Source organism: Macaca fascicularis, chromosome 1 (genome assembly GCF_037993035.2).
Source record: "Macaca fascicularis isolate 582-1 chromosome 1, T2T-MFA8v1.1".
Taxonomy (NCBI): domain Eukaryota; kingdom Metazoa; phylum Chordata; class Mammalia; order Primates; family Cercopithecidae; genus Macaca; species Macaca fascicularis.
The window spans coordinates 61653111-61677958 of record NC_088375.1 but is presented as its reverse complement, the minus strand read 5'-3'; the positions used below and the strand labels follow the sequence as shown (position 1 = coordinate 61677958).

Here is a 24848-nt window from a genome sequence, read left to right as displayed (position 1 = left end):
TAGTATAGAAATACTTGCCTTTACCCCTTTTTTCCAAGGTCTGTGCTGCACATTTCACATTCAATACTGAGTCTCCAATCCCTGAGGTTTCTACCTCCACCTTCTGGGATGACTTTGTGGGAAGCCGCTTGGTCAGGTGCCGTGTGATTCCTGGCACAGCAGTGAGCACTGGTTTCTCTGCCACTTGGGTATTGCAAGAGGCCATATCTCCCCGAAGAGGTGTCAAGACTGATTTTTCCCTCTCCTGCTGTTTCTGCATGTGCTTCTCTCTCATGGTCTCACATCTCTTAACTTGAATTTTAGTGATGTCAACTCCTGTGGTCTCACCTGAAGCCTGTGGATAAATTTAAATGACAGAATTAAAATCTGATACCTCTAATAACCTCTATGATATAAGTACCAGGCTAACATCTAAGTTAAGCAGAGTCTCACATGATCCAGAATCTGAGAGAAAAGCTCTTTATTTGATGTCAAATAGACAATACCCTGTTAGAGATGAAAGATTAGAATTAGACATGTGTGGAATAATAAAAAAACCCAGATTCTACAGGCTGGAAAACCATGACTCTAAGTCAAATACTAATGATTCCTAAATAATCAAATACTTGCACAAAGATTTATGTACAAAGATATTATTTTATTTATGATTGTGTAAAACAAACTCTGAATGTCCAGGAAAAGACTTTATTTGTGTAATGGAGAATCATGTGGTCAGTAAAAACAAACTTCTTGAAGAATTATTAACATGATAAAGTTAAAGTAGGCTGTCAAATGATACACTGTAGAGTTCTCGATTATGTTCTAAATATGGGTTTAACATTAAACAAATTCACATGCATGCATATATAAACAAAAAGGTCGAAGAAGGCCAAGTGTGGTGGCTCATACATGTAATCCCAGCACTTTGGGAGGCCAAGGCAGGCGGGTCACTTGAAGCCAGAAGTTCGAGACCACTCTGGACAACAAGGCAAAACCCTGTCTCTACTAAAAATACAAAAATTAGCCAGGCATGGTGGTGCATGCCTTTGATCCCAGCTATATGGGAGGCAGAGGCACAAGAATCGCTTGAACCCAGGAGGCAAAGGTTGCAGTGAACCAAGATAATGCCACTGCACTCCAGCCTGGGCAACAGAGCAAGACTGAAAAATCTCGAAGAAATCCACGGAAAAGATAATGATGGTTACATCTGAGCTGTATATTTTTAGGGCTTGTTCATTTTTTAAAAAAATTAAATTTCCAACTTTTGTATGATGCATAGCATTAGAAAAAACTCAGTTTAAAAAATATTGATGGCCAATTAAACAAAAAACTTTAAAACAGCAGCAAATACTGATATACACAGAACTATAGGAAATTCTCATAAGAAATTATAAGTAAAAAAGATTGTTTACCTAATATATGAGTGAATTATTGAGAAATTTACTGTAAGGTAAAACTACCAATTATCTAGCCTTTGTTTGCCATGAACAAAACCATACAATGATCTTAAATTTACCTCTTTAGCTTCTGTTCTAATACTGCTCTGAGAATCAACTTCATTTCCTTCCTGAAGGTTCTTCTCTTCTTTCATCCCTATATTCACATTAAAGACATCATCAGTTATTTTATTTAAGCTGCAACTTCATGATAGATATGTTAAACAAAACTTTATTTAATGAAAGTAGTAAGACAGGACAAATAAAATTACAGTTAAAGTCCATTTGTGCTCCTAAAGTCTCAAAATACACATTAAAATAGCAAAGGTTGGCCAGGCATGGTAGGTCACATCTGTAATCCCAGCACTTTGGGAGACTGAAGTGAGCAGATCACACTTGAGGTGAGGAGTTTGAGACCAGCCTGGCCAACATGGTGAAAACCCATCTCTATTAAAAATACAAAAATTAGCCGGATGTGGTGGCACATGCCTGTAGCTCCAGCTACTCGGGAGGCTGAGGCAAGAGAATCACTTGAACCCAGGAGGTGGAGGCTACAGTGAGCCAAGATCACGCCACTGCACTCCAGCCTGGGTGACAGAGTAAGACTGTCTCAAAAATAAAATAAAACAAAAGCAAAGGTCTACACAGCACTACTGAAAAACTTCATTTAATTCAGTGTTTTCAACGTTATCTGAGTAAAGAAAGGTTGTCAAAGAACTCCTAGGAAGATCCCATGGAACACCCCTCTAGAATATTATGTGGGGACGTGGTACTAGAGACCAAGTTCTCTTGTTACCTGTTCTTTTGGTGATTCGCAGCAGCCGCCTTGCCCCTAGAGTGGCCTCATGTTGAGACGGAGAGCTGGTGCTGCTCTCAGAGCTCTGCTGCACCCTCAGTGCCTTCTCCAGTTTAATTTCTTCTAGTGTCTTGATGTGCACCTCCTGCATAGACTTTGTTTTACCTGCAGGCTCCTCTGATTGTCCTTTGCTGGCAACAATGGGTGGCAAAACTACTGTTTTTTTAATTTCACTATCAGTCTTTAGCTTGATGCAAGTTGCATCCTTTTTGCTTTTTTGTCTCTCTGCTTCCTGCTGCCGATGTTTTTTTTCAGCCAGGACCTCAGAGAAGGTTTTGATACGGATAGTGGAGGAGCTTCTTGCTCCTGAAGTAGAATCATCAGTTTTTGAAGGTCCTTCTGTCTTGAGTTTAGTTTGCAATTCTCCACGTTTCTGACTGGCTCTTTCAAGAAGAATTTCTTCTAATGTCTTCACATGGATCTCACCAACTTTATTAACTTTCTCTGTTTTCATAGGAGAAAAACATGTCATTATACTTGAAGTTCACCTCTTATTGACTTATGATCTCTCTATTCTTGGATCAAGACAGTCCAATAGAGAGCTATCATTTAAGCAGTCAATTAAAAGGATCAAAAGGGTAACATTTATTTCTTTTCTTTTCTTTTTTTTTTTTTGAGACAGAGTCTTGCTCTTTTACCCAGGCTGCAGTGCAGTGGTAATAATCTCGGCTCACTGCAACCTCTGCCTCCCAGGGTTCAAGTGATTCTCCTGCCTCAGCCTCCCAAGTAGCTGGGACTACAGGTACCCGCCACCAAGCCCGGCTAATTGTTTCTATTTCAATTTTAGATTATTACAAGTTTCAGGCAGTGGTCCTCAAGGAAAACTCTTTGGAGGCAAAAATCGATTTGCATTTCTATTCAGAAGCTTATTCTTCAGAAACTGAAAGCCATTACTAGTTGGATAAATTTGTCACTATAAACCTTAACAAAAATAGCAATAAATCATTCATTAACTTATGGCTATAAACATGTAATGAACACTGGGCTAGAAATACAATGGTAAGCAAAATAAAATCTCTGTTCACATGTAATTTACAGTCTAATAGATAAATAAACAAGCTATAGCAGAGTATGGTAATGATAACTGCTTTGATAAGGGACGTATAATGCTATAAAAGGACACAGCAGGAACACCTACCCTTGTCTACAAGAAAGTGATATTAAATGATAAAGGATAAAAAGAAGGTAAAACAAGTAACGAGATAGAAGAAAAATACAAAAGGCCCAGAAATTGGCATGCCACTGAAGAGCTATTTTCAACGATACATTAATCATTCTATATCTGTCTAAACTGAAGAGCAAATGTCACACTTCACAGATAGAACCATTCTCATTACCGAAGGGCTAAGAAAATAAATAATGAAAAGAGATAGTGTTGGCCAGGCGCGGTGGCTCAAGCCTGTAATCCCAGCACTTTGGGAGGCCGAGACGGGCGGATCACGAGGTCAGGAGATCGAGACCATCCTGGCTAACACGGTGAAACCCCGTCTCTACTAAAAAATACAAAAAACTAGCCGGGCGAGGCAGCGGGCGCCTGTAGTCCCAACTACTCGGGAGGCTGAGGCAGGAGAATGGCGTGAACCCGGGAGGCGGAGCTTGCAGTGAGCTGAGATCCGGCCACTGCACTCCAGCCTGGGCGGCAGACCGAGACTCCGTCTCAAAAAAAAAAAAAAAAAAAAAAGAGATAGTGCTATGAAATAAATAATTTGGAGATCATACACATATATATGTAATCACTGAATAACAGCTTTTAATGAACCCCCACCCCCACACCTAAAAAAAACATCCTTCCAAAATCTTTTTTTTTTTTTTTTTGGTAGAGATGAGGTCTTCCTAATGTGCCCCAGGCTGGTCTCCAAACTCCAGGCTTCAAGCAATCCTTCTGCCTCAACCAACCAAAGTGCTGGGATTACAGGTGTGAGCCACCATACCCAGTCTGAAATCTTAAATATACTGTGTTCTGTCTCACTTTCTGAACTCTTAAGTATGCTATTCCCTCTACTTGGAGTATTCCCTGCTGATCTCATTTCTCTTGCTACCTGGTTTTTTTTTTTTTTTTTTTTTTTTGAGACAGAGTTTTGCTCTGTTGCCCAGGCTGGAGAGCGCAGTGGTGTCGTCTTGACTCACCACAACCTCCACCTCCTGGGTTCAAGTGATTCTCTGCCTCAGCCTCCCAAGTAGCTGGGCCTAAAGGTACCCGCCACCATGCCTGGCTAATTTTTGTATTTTTTGTAGAGACAGGGTTTTGCCATGTTGGCCAGGCTGGTCTCAAACTCCTGGCCTCAAGAGATTTGCCTGCCTGGCCTGCCAAAGTGCTGGGATTACAGGCGTGAGCCACCACACTGGGCCTGCTTAGTTTCAAATGAGTTCCACTTAAAACCTGATACCCTCCAATTTAGTTTTTCTGATCACAGCACTGAACACTCAGTACACTGTAATTGCCTGTATCTTCAAGTTCTTTAATAAAAAATTGCAAGTTCTTTCAATCCAAGGTAGCAAACATTTCACAATTACCACTCCAAGAAAGTACAATATGAATGGTGACATGGAGGCCCTGTTTCCCTCCGCTACCAAAATTTCACTGAAATGACAAAACATTAAAAATAAATCCACACCAGCAATGAGAAATAAGGATGTCTCTGGCAGAGCATACATCTTGAAGAATTTCTAAAACAGAAAGCAGATGTCTGAACTTACAGAAAAATGGAAAAAGAATAGTTAAAACCATAGGCGTGAGTTCTGCTCCTCCCAATAGAGCCAAAGGAAACTGCCAAACTTGGGTTAACTAGTATTAAAAGCAACAATGGGATCTGACATAACCATTAGGGTAGAATTTAAGGACCACCTATACAACAGATGGGCGAGTCAAGATCTCCTCCTGAGAACTGCTCACTAAAAAGAGGCAAGTTTGCCCACGAAGAGCACATTATGATGTTGGGGCTGGAGAGAAGCAGAGCATGAAAATCCCAGGCTTTCACAATACCAAGCAGAAAAAGGGGAGGGAGGAGGGATAAAATAGCAAATCTGAAAAAGGAAAAAAGTTGTTTCCATCAGAAAATAGTCTTATTGCGGCAATTGTATGAGCCCCCAGACTTCCCATCTTCAGTCTACACAAGCTGCCTGTTAGTACACCCTCTCCACTTAGCCAGACGTTAATGAAGTCTCCCAATCAGGAAAGAGGACAACTTGGGGAAGGGTCTTTAAAATCAAAGGAAACCCAAGCCAGGTACTTACAACTATAGAAAAACAATATGTAAGATAAACCAAAATAAATAAAAAGAAGTGGTTAAGAAGCCAAAATAATACACAAACTTTTTAAAATAAAAATAAAGACTTGAATTAGAAATCCCAGAGCAGGCCAGGTACAGTGACTCACACTTGTAATCCCAGCGCTTTGGGAGGCTGAGGTGAGCGGATCACTTGAGGTCAGGAGTTGGAGACTAGCCTAGCCAACATGGTGAAACCCCATCTCTACTATAAATACAAAAGTTAGCCAGGCACGATTGTGCGTGCCTGTAACCCCAGTTACTTGGGAGGCTGACACAGGAGAATCACTTTAACCTGGGAGGCAGAGGTTGCAGTGAGCTGAGATCACGCTGTACTCCAATCTGGAAAACAGACTGAGACTCTGTCTCAAAAAAAAAAAAAAAAAAAAATTGGTGGGCACAATGGCTCACGCCTGTAATCCCAGCACTTTGGGAGGCCAAAGTGGACAGATCACCTAAGGTTGGGAGTTCGAGACCAGCCTGACCAACATGAAGAGGCCCCGTCTTTACTAAGAATACAAAATTAGCCGGGCGTGGTAGCACGTGCCTGTAATACCAGCTACTCAGAAGGCTGAGGCAGGAGAATCACTTGAACCTGGGAGGCAGAAGTTGCGGTGAGCCGAGATCACACCATTGCACTCTAGCCTGGGCAACAAGAGCGAAACTCCATCTCAAAAAAAAAAAAAAAATTAGAAATCCCAGCTGAGAAAAAAGAAAAAAAAAAATAAGAGAACAAAGAAAGTTATTGAAAAATAAAATTTTTCAAGTGCCAAAATAAATTCATGTGAAGGACTGGATAATAAAAAAAGATAAGGCTGGCCCCAAATCAGCAATCTAAAAAGGAATAGGCAAACTACATATAGCCCATATGGCAACCACCTAATTTTGTACATGAAATTTTGCTGGAACACACCAGCAGTCATTCATTTACATATTGCATACATATGCATATGGCTGCTTTCACTCTATGGGGTAGCTGCAATACTGTGGACTGCAAAGTTATTTATATCTGACCCTTTACAGAAAAAAATTGTCAATTCCTTATCTAAAAAACAAAGTTGAACAAAGCTCATAGAAGGTTAGCCAAAAACAAAGAAACAAAAAGTATAAAGAGACATGCAGGCATATGTCCCAAAGTTCCAACATCTATCTAATACAAATTTCACAAGAAAACAAAAAGAAATGTGCAGTGGTCATACTCAAAAGAAATTAATGTTTTCTAGAGCTAAAGAAGACAAATCTTTAGATTCAAAGGGCCCACTGAATCAGTATTTATGTATTTACTGAATCAGTATTTATGTATTTATCATAAATACTGATTTAGGAGAATGAACAAAAATGATGCATGTTTGATCCATAACAGTGAACCTGTAGCATACTAGGGAGAGATAAAACCCTAGAAATCTCTGAATAATTCAGGTTGCGTACAACAGAATAAGAATGTCCAACATCGGACTTCCTTGTTATGATGCTAATATAACTTTAACATCCAAATCAGATAAGGATGGGGGATAAAAAGTAACCTAAGGCGGCTAACACCATTCATAAATAGAGATGTAAAAATACAAAATTTTTAAAAGCCTCAAACTGAATCCAGCAAGGTATTAAAAAAAAGATGGAAGGTTGAATACATGGATGTTCAATTTATTATTCCTTAAATTGTACATATATATACTTATGTAGTTATATTTCATACTTTAAAAAATTTAAAAATTATAACACAGGAAGAATATACAGAAAACCCCAATACCCAGATAACACCAAATTTTATTTATATTCTGGTGTATTTTTGAAGATTTTTTTAAAGGCGTATGTTTATATCTTTACAAAATTAGAATAATCTCATATATATGCATGATTCCCTAGACAATAAGTTTCTATAAGAAGAAAATAAACTAAAAAAAAAAAGATTCTTATGTTGCCCTAAATCAGGAGGTCAAAAGTGGTATGTGCTCTTTTGTTATCTTTCTTCACTAATGCAATTTGATTTTTCCGTATCATCATTGTTCAGCATTTGACTTTTCATGACAGCAATTATTTTAGCACATAACTATCATAATTTTATCTAAACCCTTTTTGTTGTATATTTAAGTTGTTTCTAATTTTCTACTATTTAGCCAGGTGCGGTGGCTCATGCCTATAATCCCAGGACTTTGGGAGGCTGAGGCAGGTGGATACCTGAGGTCAGGAGTTTGAGACCAGCCTGACCAACATGGTGAAATCCCATCTCTACTAAAAATACAAATATTACGAGGCGTGGTGGCATACACCTGTAATCCTAGCTACTGGGGAGGCTGAGGTAGGAGAATCACTTGAACACAGGAGGTGGAGGTTGCAGTGAGCTGAGACCTCGCCATTGCACTCCAGCCTGGGCAACAAGAGCAAAACTCTGTCTCAAAAATAAATAAATTAAATAAGTAAGTTTCTACTATTAATGCTATGATGAACAATCATTTTACCATCTCTAAGCACAAAAAAGGAATTGATCCCAGTTGAGTTTGAGTTGACTTGATCAATTACTTAAAAAACAAACAGAACTACAAAAAAACCCAAAAATCCAAAGCCCTTAACGAGCAACAGGTAAATGTGAGAAAAAGCAAAGGCTCTTACAGCAAAGAAAAAAATTATCAGAATCTGGTCTTATGATTTATTTACCTGTTGCATCTTCATTATTTGGACCAGCTGACATGCCTAATCGCTCCTTAAGAGACTTGGAAACTTGAGCTGTGAAAAGAAAGATTTTAAAAAATCAAAAGTTGAACAGAAACTTTTTACAGCTTAAATGTAGGTTTGCTGGGCATGGTGGCACACACCTGTAATCCCAGAACTTTGGGAGGCCGAGGCAGGCTGATCACTTGAGGTCAGGGGTTCAAGGCCAGCCTGGCCAACATGATGAAACCCTGTCTCTACCAAAAAAAAATACCAAAAAAAAAAAAAAAAAAAATTAGCCAGGCATGGTGGCGGGTGCCTGCAATCCCAGCTACTCAGGAGGCTGAGACAGGAGAATCACTTGAACCTGAGAGGTAGAGGTTGCAGTGAGCTGAGATCATGCCACTGCACTCCAACCTGGGTGACAAGAGTGAGACTCTGTCTCAAAAAAATAAAAAATAAATAAAATAAAGATTTTAAAAAATCAAAAGTTAAACAGAAACTTTTTATAGGTTAAATACAGGTTTGTTGGGCATATTGGCACACATCTGTAATCTCAGCACTTTGGGAGGCCGAGGCGGGTGGATAACCTGAGGTCAGGAGTTTGAGACCAGCCTGGCCAACATGGTAAAACCACATCTCTACTAAAAATACAAAAATTACTCGAGCATGGTGGCGTGTGCTTGTAATTCTAGCCACTAGGGAGACTGAGGCGGAGAATCACTTGAACCAGGGAGGCAGAGGTTACAGTGAGCCAAGATCGCGCCACTGTACTCCAGCCTGGGCCACAGAGAGGGACTCTGTATTAAAAAAAAAAAAAATTAAATTTTTCTTCTCCACAGAACAGATTTATGTCAATCACAGATTCCCTAGAGTACTCTGGAAAGCTTAAAACATGCCAGGCATGGTGGCTCACGCCTATAATCAAACACTTTGGGAGGCTGAGGCGGGCAGATCACCTGAGGTGAGGAGTTCAAGACCAGCCTGGCCAACTTGGTGAAACCCCATCTCTACTAAAAATACAAAAATTAGCCAGGTATGGTGGCACATGCCTGTAATCTCAGCTACTCTGGAGGCTGAGACAGGAGAATTGTTTGAACCCAGGAGGCAGAGGTTGGGGTGAGCTGAGATCGCGCTACTGCATTCCAGCCTGGGTGAGAGAGTGAGACTCTGTCTCAAAAATCAAAAATACCAAAAGAAACAAAGAAAAACTTACTTTATATCTGAAAAGCAAAAACTACTGAATTAAAGAAAATAATTTTGTTATTGTAGAGCCTTCTAAAACCTTATTGTCAGCGAAAGAATTTTTCCTCCAAGTAAATTTAAAATATGCTCCTTAGTTATGAAAATCTTCAATATGATCGATACACAAGGAGGAAAGGAATGTGGCAAAGAAAGCAACTTTAGCTTGCTCTGAGAATACAAGAAAACCTCCAAACAGGAACATCTACTCATCAAAGCCCCTCGGGCAAGGGGAAAAATTAAAGGAAGCTTCTTATTTCAAAGAAAGTTAAAACCAAACACAATGAGAAGAAAAAAAAACACCTATTCTTTAATAATTTAATGCCAGTGTTTCACTGCAAGTCATAAAAGGGGAAAAAACATAAATCCAACCTTGGCTTTTTGTTCTCCTTCAACCAGAAAGAATTCTAATTCCCTGAGCGGCGCAATAGTACATTCCTATATTCCCAGCTACTTGGGAGGCTGAAGAAGGAGGATGGCTTGAGGCCAGAAATTTGAATCCAGCCTAGGCAACACAGCGAAATCTTGTCTTTAAACAAACAAAACAAAACAAAAAAATCTAACTCCCAGCCATCTCTTGATTTAGTCCACATGCCTCAAATAAACTTGCAAAATACCAAACCTATGCCACGACCTCGTCTTATCCAGATTATTTTAACAGCCTGCCAACTCATCTCCAGGCCAGTATGTTTGCCCCCTTCTAATCTGTCTCCATATTGCAGGCAAAGTAATGGTTTTAAAATGCACATTTGAACCTTTGATCCTTGTTTATAACCTTTCTTTTTTTTTGAGATGGAGTCTCACTCAGTCACCCAGGTTGGAGTGCAGTGGTGCGATCTCGGCTCACTGCAACCTCGCCACCCAGGTTCAAGCGATTCTCTTGCCTCCGAGTAGCTGGGATTACAGGTGCCTGCCACTGCGCCCAGCTCATTTTTGTAGTTTTTAGTAGAGACAGGGTTTCACCATCTTGGCCAGGCTGGTCTTGAACTCCTGACTTAGTGATCCACCCCCCTCGGTCTCCCAAAGTACTGGGATTACAGGCATGACCTACCATGCCCAGCCTGTTTATGACCTTTCAATGGGTTGTTAATATCTTAGAATAAGTCCAAACTTTCTAACATGGCTTAAAGACAACATTATGATCCAGTCACCACGCTCTTCAGCCCACTTCTATGTTTTAGCCATATGCAGTTCCTTGAGCATACCACTCTTAGCTCTGCCTTTGCAGGAGTTATTCTCTCTGCCTGAGACACAGCCCCTGGCTCTCGAACTTCATCTGGCTAATTGCTAACTCATGCCTTAGGTCCAAACTTTAATATAACTTCTTCTGTGAACCTTCCCCTAACAGATGGTAATAACAGGTGCCTCTCCTACATGTTACCATGAACACTGTGTACTTTTCTCTGTTACAAAATTTATCGCATTTCTAAGTATTCCTACCTGCCATTTATCCTATAAGCTCCTGAGGAGTGTGACGGTGTTTTTTTCAATGGTGTCTACCCAGAATCTAGCAGAGTAAGGATTAAATGTTTGTTGAGTGAATAATATAACAAATACAAAATAACCCATTTACCTGAACAAAAGAATGACAAACTACAGCTGTTAGCATTACAAGAAACAAGTGTCACAATTACATACACACACAAAGTATATAAGAACACAGGTACCTTTCTTTGGTGTTTTGTCAATGTTAGTTTCTGGAACTTCAACTTTCTTCCCTAGCCTCTGTGCCAGGCTACGCTTTAATGGAGGATCACTGTCACTGCCTATAAAGAGGGAGAACTTAGTTTAAGATTTCAAGTCAATCTTCAGCAAGGTCAAGAAATACAAACAAAAACAGACAACACAGCATAATTCTGTTAAGTGTTCTGCATACATATGGCATGTTTGTTCATCAGCTTCCTTAGAGCTCAATGTTAGAAACATAAAAATGTCCTAGAAAGAAGAGGTAGGAAGGCGAGATGCAGTGGCTCAGGCCTGTAATCCCAGCACTTTGGGAGGTTAAGGCAGGAGGACCACTTAAGGCCAGGAGTTCGACACCAGCCTGGGCAGCGCAGCAAGACCTTGTCTCTAAAAAAATTAAAATAAAAAATAGTCGGGCATGGTGGCACACACCTGTGGTCCCAGCTACTTAGGAGGCTGAAGCAGGAGGATCACTTGAGCCCAGGAGGTAGAAAGGCTACAGTGAGCTATGATCGTAATACTACACTCTAGCCTGGGCGATACAGCAAGGCCCCATTCTCAAGAAAAGAAAAAAAAGAGACAAGGAAAAGAGCAAAAAATTAAGGCCGGGTGCGGTGGCTCACGCCTGTAATCCCAGCACTTTGGGAGGCCGAGGCGGGCGGATCACAAGGTCAGGAGATCGAGACCACGGTGAAACCCCATCTCTACTAAAAATACAAAAAATTAGCCGGGCGCGGTTGTGGGCGCCTGTAGTCCCAGCTACTCGGGAGGCTGAGGCAGGAGAATGGCGGGAACCCGGGAGGCGGAGCTTGCAGTGAGCCGAGATCGCGCCACTGCACTCCGGCCTGGGCGACAGAGCGAGACTCCGTCTCAAAAAAAAAAAGAGCAAAAAATTAGAATGCACAAACATTTACCATATAAATTAACTGACTAAACTTACAAAGGAAAGGTCATAAACCCTGGTTGAGATTAAAGTTCAGAATTAGAAATGTGAAAAATCTTCATGTACAAAGAATCTGTTTTTTTTTTTTGAGACAGGATCTCACTCTGTCACCCAGGCTGGAGTGCAGTGGTGCAATCTCAGCTCACTGCAACCTCCACCTCCTGGGCTCAAGCGATACTCCCAACTCAGCCTCCCAATTAGCTAGACTACAGGCACACGCCATGCCTGGTTAATTTTTGTATTTTTAGTAGAGACAAGGGTTTGCCATGTTGCCCAGGCTGGTCTTGAACTCCTGAGCTCAGGTGATCTGCCCACTTCAGCCTCCAAATGCTAGGATTACAGCACTATGCCAAGCCCCCCCCCCAAAAATCTTAACTGGTCAGCTGCTGAATTAAGTAAATGCATCCAGGATGAGGAAGACAGGTTAAGAATTATAAAATTTTAAGTTTTTTAGTATGAAGACTTTAAGAGCCACATAACCCCTTTCTCTCCAATTCTACAAAAGAAATCTAAGGTTCTGAAATATTCTGTATCTTACCCAAGTCATCAACTAGTTAGTGATACAGCCAAGACCTAAATCAAGTTTCCTAATTATAGTTGCTATTTTTTTGAGACGGAGTCTCATTCTTTCGCCCAGGCTGTAGGGCAGTGGCACAATCTCAGCTCACTGCCACCTCTGCCTCCCAGGTTCAAGCAATTCTCCTGCCTCAGCCTCCCGAGTAGCTGGGATTACAGGCGCACGCCACCATGCCCGGCTGATTTTTATATTTTCAGTAGAGACCTTTTTGTAGTAGAGATGTTTGTATTTTCAGTAGTTTCACCATGTTGGTCAGGCTGGTCTTGAACTCCTGACCTTGTGATCCACCCGCCTTGGCCTCTCAAAGTGCTGAGATTACAGGCATAAGCTACCACGTTCAGCCTTCTAGTTTTATTACACTGTTCAATACAAGTTGCTTAAAAGTCACCAGTTTTTAGAAATGGTTTTTTAGATTGCTTGACTGAACTTACATTGTTTGCAAGGTACCATTAAAAACTTCAAAAGACCCTACACAGAGTATGATTGTCTTTCTCCCCTCATTTATAATTTAAATAGAAAACAATCACAAAGTTTATACGTATGCTGATGTTAAAACAGCTCATTTCTATATTTTAAAAACTTTTAATTATTATTTTTAGAGACAGGGTCTTGCTATGTTGCCCAGGCTGGACTCAAACTCCTGGGCTCAAGGGATCCTCTAACCTCAGCTGCCCAAGTAGCTGGGACTACAGGCACGCACCACCATACCTGGTTTAGTATTATTTTTTTCTACCTAAAATGTCTAGATCAGCTTTATCCAAACTGAAAGTCTTATTAATTTGAAACCCTGGTTTGGTTTGTACTCTAAATACATGCTGAGACATTAAAATACTGCTCTTAGCTCTCCCCACCATCTTGGATCCTGTGGAGGCCTGCTGGGAACAGGACTTCTTAAAGGGAATATGTCTAGAAGGCTGTGGTCCAAGGGCACAGGTCTCCGGGAAAAAAGGGAGCACATAGTTTTTCTTAAAATTGAAGGTGTTTATGTCCCAGAAGAAACAGAATTCTATTTGGGCAAGAGATGTGCTTATGTATACAAAGCAAAGAACAACACAGTGACTCCTGGTGGCAAACCAAACAAAACCAAAGTAATCTGGAGAAAGGTAACTCAGGCCCATGGAAACAGTGGTGTGGTTCATGCCAAATTCCAAAGCAATCTTCCTGCTAATGCTATTGGACACAGAATCTGAGTGATGCTGTACACCACAAGGGTTTAAACCAATGAAAAGTCAGTAAAAGTGGATTTGTGCTATTGTAAATAAATAAAAATAAAATACTGCTCTTTAAAACCTAGAACTGGTATTGTTTCTTGATTTACAGCTACAAGAGATTTCTAAAGACTGCCTCATTTCTGTCTCTTCTAAGCTCTTTTTGTAAATGACTGTATAACGTGTAAAGTATTCATTTGACTATAACCTTGGGCAAGTTATTTAACCCTTCCTGAGTTTGAGCTCAGTGCAGAAAATATTTACTGATATCAAGTGCCAAACATTGCACATGGTTTACTCATGGTTGCCGAGGATTCGATGAGAATTTACATAATGCTCGATATACAGCAAAGCCACAGCAAATATTAATTTAATTCATGGGCATTATCTCATCACTGAAAGTTTTTATTACTTAGAGCGTAAAGTGCATAACTCATTCAACAACACATTCCCATCTCTCACTGTCTGAAACTTCGAAATGTTACTAAGTTCAGAACAGTTCTGAAGATAGGGTAGCGAGAATTGCATCAAAGAAAACACAAAATGAAGGTAAGGTTTCCTTTTTAGGACATTTAAAGTAGTATGAAGAAAATTCTGAAGTCAGAAAAAATTCTCAAAATAATTTTTTGAAAGCCAGGCGCAGTGGCTCACACGTATAATTCCAGCACTTTGGGAGGCGGAGGTGGGTGGATCACCTGAGGGCAGGAGTTCATCGAGACCAGCCTGGCCAACATGGCGGAAACCCCATCTCTACTAAAACTACAAAAATTAGCCAGGGGTAGTGCCATAATCCCAGCTACTCAGGAGGCTGAGGCAGGAGAATCACTTGAACCTAGGAGGTGGAGGTTGCAGTGAGCTGAGATTGTGCCAGTGCACGCCAGAGTGGGCGACAGAGCAAGACTCTCGTTTCAAAAAATAATAATAATTTTTTGGAGTCAGACACATTAGGGTAGTTATACAACAATTTACTAATATGGTAAAGTACCTCCCCCCAAAAATAAAATAGCAGCCAAGCATGGTAGCTCATGCCTGTAATGGCAGTACTTTGGGAGGCCAAGGCCGGCAGATCACTTGAGCCCAGGAGTTGGATACCAGCCTGGGCAACATGGTGAAACCCCATCGCTACAAAAATTACAAAAATTAGCCAGGTATAGTGGTGTATGCCTATGGTCCCAGTTACTTGGAAGGCTGGGGTGGGAGGATCACTTGAGCTCAGGAGATGGTGGTTGCAGTGAGCTGAGATTGCACCACTGCACTCCAGCCTGGGTAACACAACAAGACTGTCTCTAAATAAATAAATAAGCAAGCACCAATAGACTCAAGGACTCAAATTTTATATATACATATTTTCTTCTTTCTTCTTACGGATTCCTATATTCTAAGAGACACACATTATATTAACCAATGATTTTTTTCACCTCTAAAACACTCACATTTAAATATGTCCAGAGAAATAGAGGTGTTCTTTACCATTTTAAAAATCTAGTTCCTTTCAAAATGCTGGTCATGGTCATAATCTAATTCAACTGCAACACTTCAAATCTCTATAACTTCAATAAAAGGTACAAAGCACTCATGAAAACATGAGGAATTTATAAGTGCTTTCAGCCAATACAGGCGCACCAATAACAATGATGTGATCTGTTTAAAGAGAGTTTGGAGAAGCTATCATGTTAACGCACAAACAAGCAGAAAAGAAAAGATATGCACAAAACTTATCTTACCTGCTGAAAATTTTCGTTTCCCCAGTCTCTCAGTAAGACTCAATCTCACCAAGGGTTCTTCTCCTGAAATGGCAAAAGCAGAATTTCTCTATCCTTAGTCAATTTTTCTGTATTCAGTAACTACTAATAGGTACAAAGTATGTTCTGATATTAGCATGAACCCACCCAGAAAAGTCTCTTGAAAATCAGGTCTCAGTCTCAAGGAAGCCCACTACATTAAAAAAAAAAAACAAACCCAGAACCTATTAATAACAAACAGCCAAACATACAGCCCAAACAGAAGCAACAGCACAGTACTAATTATTATTATTATTATTTTTGATAATAATAATAGAGTCTCGCTCTGTCACTCAGGCTGGAGTGCAGTGGTGTCACCTTGGCTCACTGCAACCTCCACCTCCAGGGTTCAAGCAATTCTCCTGTCTCAGCCTCCCGAGTAGCTGGGACTACGGCACACACTACCACGCCTGGCTTTTTTTTTTTTTTTTTTTGAGACAGAGTCTCACTCTGTCGCCTAGGCTAGAGTGCAGTGGCCCGATCTCAGCTCACTGCAATCTCTACTTCCCGGGTTCAAGCGATTCTCCTGCCTCAGCCTCCTGACTAGCTGGGATTACAGGCGTGCACCACCACGCCCGGCTAAATTTTGTATTTTTAGTAGAGACAGGGATTCACCACGTTGGTCAGGCTGGTCTCGAATTTCCGACCTTGTGATCCGTCCACCTCGGCCTCCCAAAGTGTTGGGATTACAGGCATGAGCCACCACACCCAGTCTAATTTTTGTATTTTTAGTAGAGATGGGGTTTCACCATGTTGGCCAGGCTGGTCTTGAACTCCTGGCCTCAAGCAATCCGCCCACCTTGGCCTCCCAAAGTGCTGGGATTATACATGTAAGCCACTGCACCTGGCCTAGCATAGTACTAATTAGTAATAGCAGTCGAGTATAAGACAGATTGTATTCTCAACCAATTGGTTATAAAGCTGAAACTATACTTTTGCTTATGCACTTTGATACATTAAATGAAACTGTACTCTACTCCAATGTTAACTCTCCAATATAACTCTCTTTGATCACCTCAGGAAGAAGTGAGCTCTCTTCTAATTCTTTGTTGTTTGAATTGCACAAACACTTGAATGTATTTATAATTCCTTATTAAACTTAAAATTATTAAATGAAAATACTTTATTACAGGCTGGGTGTGGTGGCTAAAACCTATAATCCCAGCAATTTCAGAGGCCGAGGCCGGCAGATCATTTGAGGTCAGCAGTTCAAGACCAATGTGGCCAACATGGTGAAACCCCATTTCCACCAAAAATACAAAAATTAGCCGGGTGTGGTGGCGGGTGCCTATAATCCCAGCTGCTGGGGAGGCTGAGGCAGGAGAATCACTTGAAACCGGGAGGCGGAGGTTGCAATGAGTGGAGGTCGCACCATTGCACTCCAGCCTGGGCGACAGAGCAAGACTCCATTAAAAAAAAAAAAAAAGGGCCGGGCGCGGTGGCTCAAGCCTGTAATCCCAGCACTTTGGGAGGCCGAGACCGGCGGATCACGAGGTCAGGAGATCGAGACCATCCTGGCTAACACGGTGAGACCCCGTCTCTACTAAAAAATACAAAAAACTAGCCGAGTGAGGTGGCGGGCGCCTGTAGTCCCAGCTACTCGGGAGGCTGAGGCAGGAGAATGGCGTGAACCCGGGAGGCGGAGCTTGCAGTGAGCTGAGATCCAGCCACCGCACTCCAGCCTGGGCGGCAGAGCAAGACTCCATCTCAAAAAAAAAAAAAAAAAAAGAAAAATTAATGGCTGGTCATGGTGGCTCACGCCTGTAATCCCAGCACTTTGGGAGGCCAAGGTGGGCAGATTACCTGAGGTCGGGAGTTTGAGACCAGCCAGACCAACATGGAGAAACCCCGTCTCTACTAAAAATACACAAAACTCAGCAGGGCGTGGTGGCGCATGCCAATAATCCCAACTACTCGGGAGGCTGAGGCAGGAAAACCACTTGAACCCAGAAGACGGAGGTTGCGGTGAGCCTAGATTGTGCCATTGCACTCCAGCCTAGGCAACAGGAGTGAAACTCAAAAAAATAAATAAATAAAAAACTTTATTATAGTTCTTTAGTCACACAGGAAGCCAATAAATGTATTGAGTGGGTATCAACAGTAAATGGAAAAATAAATGTGAGGGCTGCTTGAAGGTTGAAGAATTTCAACCTTTTAAATATTAGAGTTGAATGTACCAACTTTTCATCTTTGTATCTCATCAACATACTAACAAATTCCTGAAAATTCATCAAAGGTAAAAGATACTCAAGGATTTTGCATTCCCAATTATATAAAAGTAGAGGCTTGACAACTCTAAGACCTACCTATACCTTACCTTGTTTGGTGGAGAGAGTTACTGTCCTCACCACAGTCCTGACATTTTCTTTTTCAGGACCTGGAACGGGCTCAGGGTGAAGTAAAAGACTGGAAACTCCTGAAGAACCCTCTGAATAAGGCAAGTCAAAGAACAGCAAATAATTTATGGAAAATAATGCTACTGCAAGTCAAAAGATTTGTTTTTGTAACTAGTTAAGTCCAATACAGACTGATATTATGACTATAAGCCAATCAGCCTTTCTGTATCTGTTTGCCTACAGTCAAACGGGGTAGTGGTGAGGGGAGCCTTGGGCAAGATGTGAAAACAAAATATAAAATTATTTTGAGTGACTTAGGCACCCAAACTACTTTTATTTACCAATAAGGCTAATATTATTCTAAAATTAACCTCAGAGGTATACTAGCCATCAGGTGTATCAATCCAACCTATTCTATTCAAATTTAATCATCTGAAAACACAACTCCAAGGTTCCTATAAAGCAAGCCTTAAAACAACGTTCTTAGAACCATTTCTCTCTATATATACTACACTTCAAACTATAAATGGGGCGGTGGATTACCTGAGGTTGGGAGTTTGAGATCAGCCTAACCAACATGGAGAAACCCTGTCTTTACCAAAAATACAAAATTACCCGGGCGTGGTGGTGCATGCCTGTAATCCCAGCTACTCATGAGGCTGAGGCAGGAGAAGAGCTTGAACCGGGAGGTGGAGGTTGTGGTGAGCAAAGACTGCGCCACTGCACTCCAGCCTGGGCAACAAAAGTAAAACTCTGTCTCAAAAAAAAAAAAAAAAAAAATTGGGGGTTGGAAATACAGATCAGTCAGGCTACCGTAAGCTCCAGAAGAAAATCCTAGCAGCTCTTCAGGAATAACTCTTCTACTAGAAAATGAAGTTTTTCCTTTTTTCTTTTTTTTTTGAGACAGTCTTGCTCTGTTGCCAGGCTAGAATACAGTGGTGCAATCTCAGCTCACTGCAACCTCCACCTCACGGGTTCAAGTGATTCTCCTGCCTCAGCCTCCCGAGTAGCTGGGGCTACAGGCGCATGCCACCACACGTGGTTAATTTTTTGTATTTCAGTAGAGACAGGGTTTCACCATGTTCGTCAGGATGGTCTGCGTCTCCTGACCTCATGATTTGCCCTCCTCAGCCTCCCAAAGTACTGGGATTACAGGCGTGAGCCACCACGCCCAGCCTTTCCTCTCTTAATATAACTTCTTTTTAACCACTATAAGAACTTACAGAATTAATATAGTTCTTATATGATGTTCTTTAGAGCTGTATTTTTCAAGATATACAGGTTCTTTCAGATTCTTTATTGTACTCAGCTCTCAATCATTAGGGACTGAAACACAGCTGCAGTGAATTAAAAGCAACCACAATTTAAGTAAGTTTGTGTTTTACTTCAAACAGGCCATGGAAATGAAAATCTATTTTCTCATTTTGGCTGTTGTTTCTAGAAGCGTCCTTAGTATTCTTCCCTAGCAACATAAAACTATCCATGCCAAAACTTGTGATGACTTACCACCTTGCTTCTTAGATTTTTCCTTCATTTTCTTTGACTTAATTTCCTCAAGAGTTTTTATTCCAAAATTCAAACATTCACCTGAAAATCCAAATAGAAATTTTATGAGGAACTAGAGCCTTTTCATCTTTGTATTCTATATGAATATAGCAGGCATTTATTTTTTGAATAAATGATCAACAGAAACTAAGTATAGGTATGTATGTGTGTAGCATGGGAAAAGGAAGAGGGAAGCCAATTATTGTGAACTAAATTTCAAAGTTAGTTTCAACAGTGCTGTAAGATTTGGCACCAATATAGCCTCTTCTTACCTTGCTTTATATTGACTGCAGGTTTCCGGACAGAAGTCACTCGTAATCCATTGTGAACTTCAGGACTTGATTGCAGGGTAGGTGTTTTGGTTTCATCACCTTCCTCAGAAAACTGATCTGTATGCCAACATTTAAGGCAAATTAACAATTAAAAATAAGCCTATAGCTTTAATCCTGATTCTGCCCAATTTACTATGTGACCCTATTTATTTGCCTTAAAGAAGGAGCCACACAGAACTTACCATCATCATCTTCATCATCATCTGCAGCATTAATTACAACTGGTGGATGCGTGGGACTAGGAACATTTTCGGAACTTTCTACTTTCATAACGCTCCGCAGCTGAGGGGAAGGATTGGACTGGACAGACAATTTGTTCTGCTGAACTGAAAGTTGGCTAGCCTTCACTTCCTCTTCTGGTGACTCAGGCACAGTGGGCAACACAGCTAAACGCGCAAAATCAGTCATAAATTAAAAACAGAAGATACAACCCCAATTTACCAAAAATTCCTGACCTCCTATAAAAAGTATGGTGTATTTATCTTATGAGCAGTTACGTCTTTTCACTAAATTTCCTCATTTAAGTTCTAAAGTCCTAGGGAGGGAAAAAATGTGCTTTTAGCTAATTAACTCTCCACTGTACATAAACACAAAGTGGGCACTCAAAACAGAATAAACAGAAGACTAGAAGAAGCATAGTACCTGTTCACAAATTCTAGACCTTTAATTTTAATAGTGTAATTCTAGGCTTTTTGCTCAGCAAAGTAGCTTTTAAGACCAAGCATATGACACTTATTTGAACCAAACCAGAACAGAGTAGGTCTACTTTTTTCCCTTAAATTGAGGTAAAAAGATGTAGCCATCAAATTTTAATCACGTAGCAAATGTGGCTTTTAAATCGCCAATTCCACTTATAAATTATTTTAAAATGGATTTTGGGAATAACTACTAGCTTTTTTAGTTTTACTTTATAGTCTAGAGTAGGGTTGGCACAAATATTTTTTGCAAAGAGCCAGTTTTTAGGCTTTGTAGGTCATATGGTTTCTGTCTCAACTACTCAGTTCTACAGCACTAGCACAAAACTAGTAATAGAAAACATGTAAATGGGCAAGGCTGCATTCCAATAAAACTTATTTTACAAAACAGGCAGAGGACCAGTTTTGCCGACCTTTGGCCTAGAAAATCAAATTTATTTTGAAAATGTTTATGGGTCTGATAAGAATATGAAAAATGAAGTAAGTATAATAACTTAAATGGCATGCCAAGATATAATGGTTCTATGGCCATGGATAAATCATTTAACCTTAATAAGATTCAGTTCACTCTGTAAAGTGGAAATAATTCTGCTGTTTCACAAGACTGAAAGGAGCCAACGTCTGAAAAGTACTGTTGTACAGTGTGCATAATAGCTGTTCATTTGATAGTATTCTTTTAAAATTAAAAACTGATCTCACTTTTGCTCGGAGGTAGGAAAAGGCCATCAACATATCGTCCTCTATTGTGATGGAAAGCGCAGTTTAATTTTTGACATCCCGTTGGCTGATTTTCCCAATAACAAGGAATTTCACTGCGTTTTTTCTGTAAGAGGGAAAAACACATTGCTTTCAAATAAAACAGTGATACATGTATTAAAGTGGTAGTTTGTTTTCTAGGCAAAGTTCATACAGGGTTCAAAAATCCGAGGCATGTGAGATGAGATGATTTTTACAAGGAAGAGAGGTTGCTGAAAACAACATAACTTAGGCATGATGGAGAGCTGAAAAGAGCAGGAGAGTAGTTTATGTTATTCTTTCCCTTTTTACCCTCATCCTGGAACCCCTAAAATGTCTATACTTAAAGAAGCAGGATGATACAGTAGTTTAAGTTTATGAAATCAAAGATAATAGGATCTGAATCTCTATTATGCTACTTATTGGTCAGATAGCCTTGGACAATTTATGCCTCTAAGCCTCACTTTCCTTAGCTATAAAACGGGAATAAATGGTTTCTTATGAAGAGCACATAAAATAAAGCACTAAGCACATAGTTCAAACTCAATAAACTGCAGTTATTACTTGAAGCTGAGAGTTCAAGGCTTTGAGAAAATTCTTTCCATTCATGAATTCTCCAAGTAAGGCACATGTAACAGCACACTAAGGATGTTAGGTATCCTTCCCAAGTCACCTTACTTTTATAAACGAAAATTGGGAGGAAAAAAAGAATACCTGTACATCTAGAATAAACTGCCGGATCATAGGATATATGTCCAAGAAAAATATATACATTAGTTCTCCAAAAGCTGTGTATAAGCAATGTTCACAGCAATATTATTTTCAATAGCTCTATACTTTTGCCAACCCACGTGTACATCAACACCAGAATGGATAAAGAAACCGTAAAGTATTCATACAACAGAATGTCATCTAGTAATGAGAAGGAATAAACCATTGCTATACTCAATGCCACACATGTGGAATGAAAGAAGCCAGACACAAGAGTGCATACTATATGATTCCGTTTATGAAAAGATCAAAACAGTCAAAACTTCTCCACGGCAGGGTAGGGATGGTGATCAGCTTTGGGGATGTGGTTAGTAACAAGGGGATGAAGGGGAAGATAGATTACTGCTAATACTCTATTTCTTGAACTAGGTGCTGATCAAGTAAGTATATTCACTTTATGAAAATTCTTCAAGTTGTAAGATTACGATTTGTGCACTTTTCTATATACATTTTAATAGTTCAAAAAAGGGGATAAAAAGATATGAGAAGTACTCCGAAAAAGTAACTAACCTCCGATGAACTGCATTATGTTGAATCTCTAATCATCATAAACAGCCTAAGGTTTAAAATTCCAGGAAAAAACACTAGCATTGAAATGTAAGATATGGAGAAGAGAAACAGAGAAACAATAACCATTACAAAAAGATGCTTAAATGTATCAAAAAGGGCAAATTCCAAAATCTACTATATTGAGAGACTGATAAAATTCAATAATACACTGTTTTTAGGGATGTGGAAGAATCAGGCAGTCTCAAACATATAATGGAAATGTAAATTAGCTCCACATCTCTGAAAGGTGATTTGGCAAAATCAGTTTTTTAAAAATATGTTCTAAGTTTATGTCATATGCATAATTACCTATTAACATTTTTTTAAAGTGTAGGTTACTGTGGGCACACTGCTCCGCAAGGAGCAGTAAAAATAAATAAAGTAAAACTAAAAGTACAGCAAATATCATTACTTTCAAAGAACTAGACAGAATTTCTTAGTCCTCTGTCACACCCAAAAGATAGATGTAATAGCTACCACTGTTTTTTAGACAGGAATAACAACAATTATTCAATTCTCCCTTTCTCAAGGCAGAACCTAAAGCCAATCTTCCTTGTTCCTAAGCCTGCCTTTGCTTAAATTTTACATCTTTCCTGGAAGCAATTTTCAAATTACTGAATGACTTCTGTAACAGAATCTTCTATATACAGAAGTCACATGACATTTATCTGCTCTGTTTAATACGTTTACTAGATTGTTTCTAATTGAAAAGTAATATATGTGCAATGAAGACAACTTGGAAAATGGAAATAGATGCCAATTATGCTATTACCCAAAGAGAATCACTTATTTTGGTATGAATTCTTTTTACTTGTAAAAAAAAAAAAAAAAAAAAAACACAAGTGACTATATGCATACTAAAAAGAAAGGTATTCCATGTAATTCTGTACATTTTTCCTTAGTAATATCCTCCACATGCCAGGCGTGGGGGCTCACGCCTGTAATCCCAACACTTTGGGAGGCCAAGGTGGGTGGATCACCTGAGATCAGGAGTTCAAGACCAGCCAGACCAATATGGTGAAACCCCGTCTCTACTAAAAAATACAAAAATTAGCTAGGCATGGTGGAGGGCGCCTGAAGCCCCAGCTAGGCAGGAGGCTGAGACAGGAGAATCACTTGAACCCGGGAAGTGGAGGTTTCAGTGAGCCAAGATGGAGCCATTGCATTCCAGCCTGGGAGACAGAGTGAAATTCTGTCTCAAAAAAAAAACCAATTAAAAAAAAAATCCTCCACAATAATATTTCTCCTACATAATTATGTCTTCACATTTTTAACAGTAATACAGCACATGATCCAAAGTTAAAACAAGTTGATTCTCATTATTTGCAGTAGTTATGTTCTATAAAGTCACTAGGAACACTGAATTAGTAAATACTAAACCGTTTTTCCTAAGGGAAATCGAGTTGGGTTCCTGTGAGCCTCTGGTCACATTTTCATCAACTAATCAATACATAACTTGGTTTTGGGTGCATTTAATATTGTTCATTCATTAATACGAAACTCAAGACCAATAGCACTATAACTCACACTTGAACAAAGCTTATCTAACATCTATTTTCTTTTTTTTTTTTTTGAGATGGAGTCTCGTTCTGTCGCCCAGGTTGGAATGCAGTGGCACAATCTCGGCTCACTGAAACTTCCACCTCCCAGGTTCAAGCAATTCTTCTGCTTCAGCCTCCCGAGTAGCTGGGATTATAGGCACATGCCACCATGCCGAGCTAATTTTTTTGTATTTTTAGTAGAGACAGGGTTTCACTATGTTGGCCAGGCTGGTCTCGAACTCCTGACCTCATGATCTGCCTGCCTCGGCCTCCCAAAATACTAGGATTACAGGCGTAAGCCACCGTGTCCGGCCTAACAATCTGTTTTCTCTGTAAGACACATCACAGCTTTCTTCTACTCAGGAACACTACAAAGCACTTCAGCAATAGGCCTAGGAGCCATTTTAAGCAGCATCACCACCAACCAAAAGCCATGGAACCAAATAGACCATGAAAAGGACACTTGTTTACAGTATCAGAAGAAGGCAGAGCTCTGTTCCACCTCACCTGGAAATGTGACTCAATTTGTGAACCAATGTGACACATGTCAGATGACTCAAATTTTTTGCTGCTATGAACATGTCTACAAATGACCAAGTACTGATTTGGGGGTTATAAATTTTAGCAAGTAGGCAAATTTGCAAATATGGAACCAATGAATAATGAAAATGAACTGCATGCAGAAGCGGTAAACAATAAAAAGACTCCTTCTCATCCCTGTCAC

The 24848-nt window shown here is 40.0% G+C and overlaps 1 protein-coding gene across 50 annotated transcripts in view; it reads right to left on the bottom strand.

Annotated features, from left to right (window-relative positions):
* ZC3H11A (zinc finger CCCH-type containing 11A) overlaps window positions 1–24848 on the bottom strand; it is a 58265-nt gene that overhangs the window by 4047 nt on the left and 29370 nt on the right. For 30 of the 50 annotated variants that reach the window (XM_074033566.1, XM_074033621.1, XM_074033619.1 and 27 more), the window contains 11 exons: window positions 21228–21351; window positions 20016–20219; window positions 19774–19890; window positions 19463–19543; window positions 17938–18048; window positions 15564–15626; window positions 11096–11194; window positions 8193–8261; window positions 2212–2715; window positions 1496–1572; window positions 19–334 (listed from right to left, as the gene is read on the bottom strand). In XM_074033566.1, the coding sequence (XP_073889667.1) occupies window positions 19–334; window positions 1496–1572; window positions 2212–2715; window positions 8193–8261; window positions 11096–11194; window positions 15564–15626; window positions 17938–18048; window positions 19463–19543; window positions 19774–19890; window positions 20016–20219; window positions 21228–21351 (1765 nt within the window). The remainder of the gene's footprint in view (window positions 1–18; window positions 335–1495; window positions 1573–2211; window positions 2716–8192; window positions 8262–11095; window positions 11195–15563; window positions 15627–17937; window positions 18049–19462; window positions 19544–19773; window positions 19891–20015; window positions 20220–21227; window positions 21352–24848) is intronic. The other 20 variants (XM_074033661.1, XM_074033665.1, XM_074033671.1 and 17 more) reach the window with 3 other exon arrangements.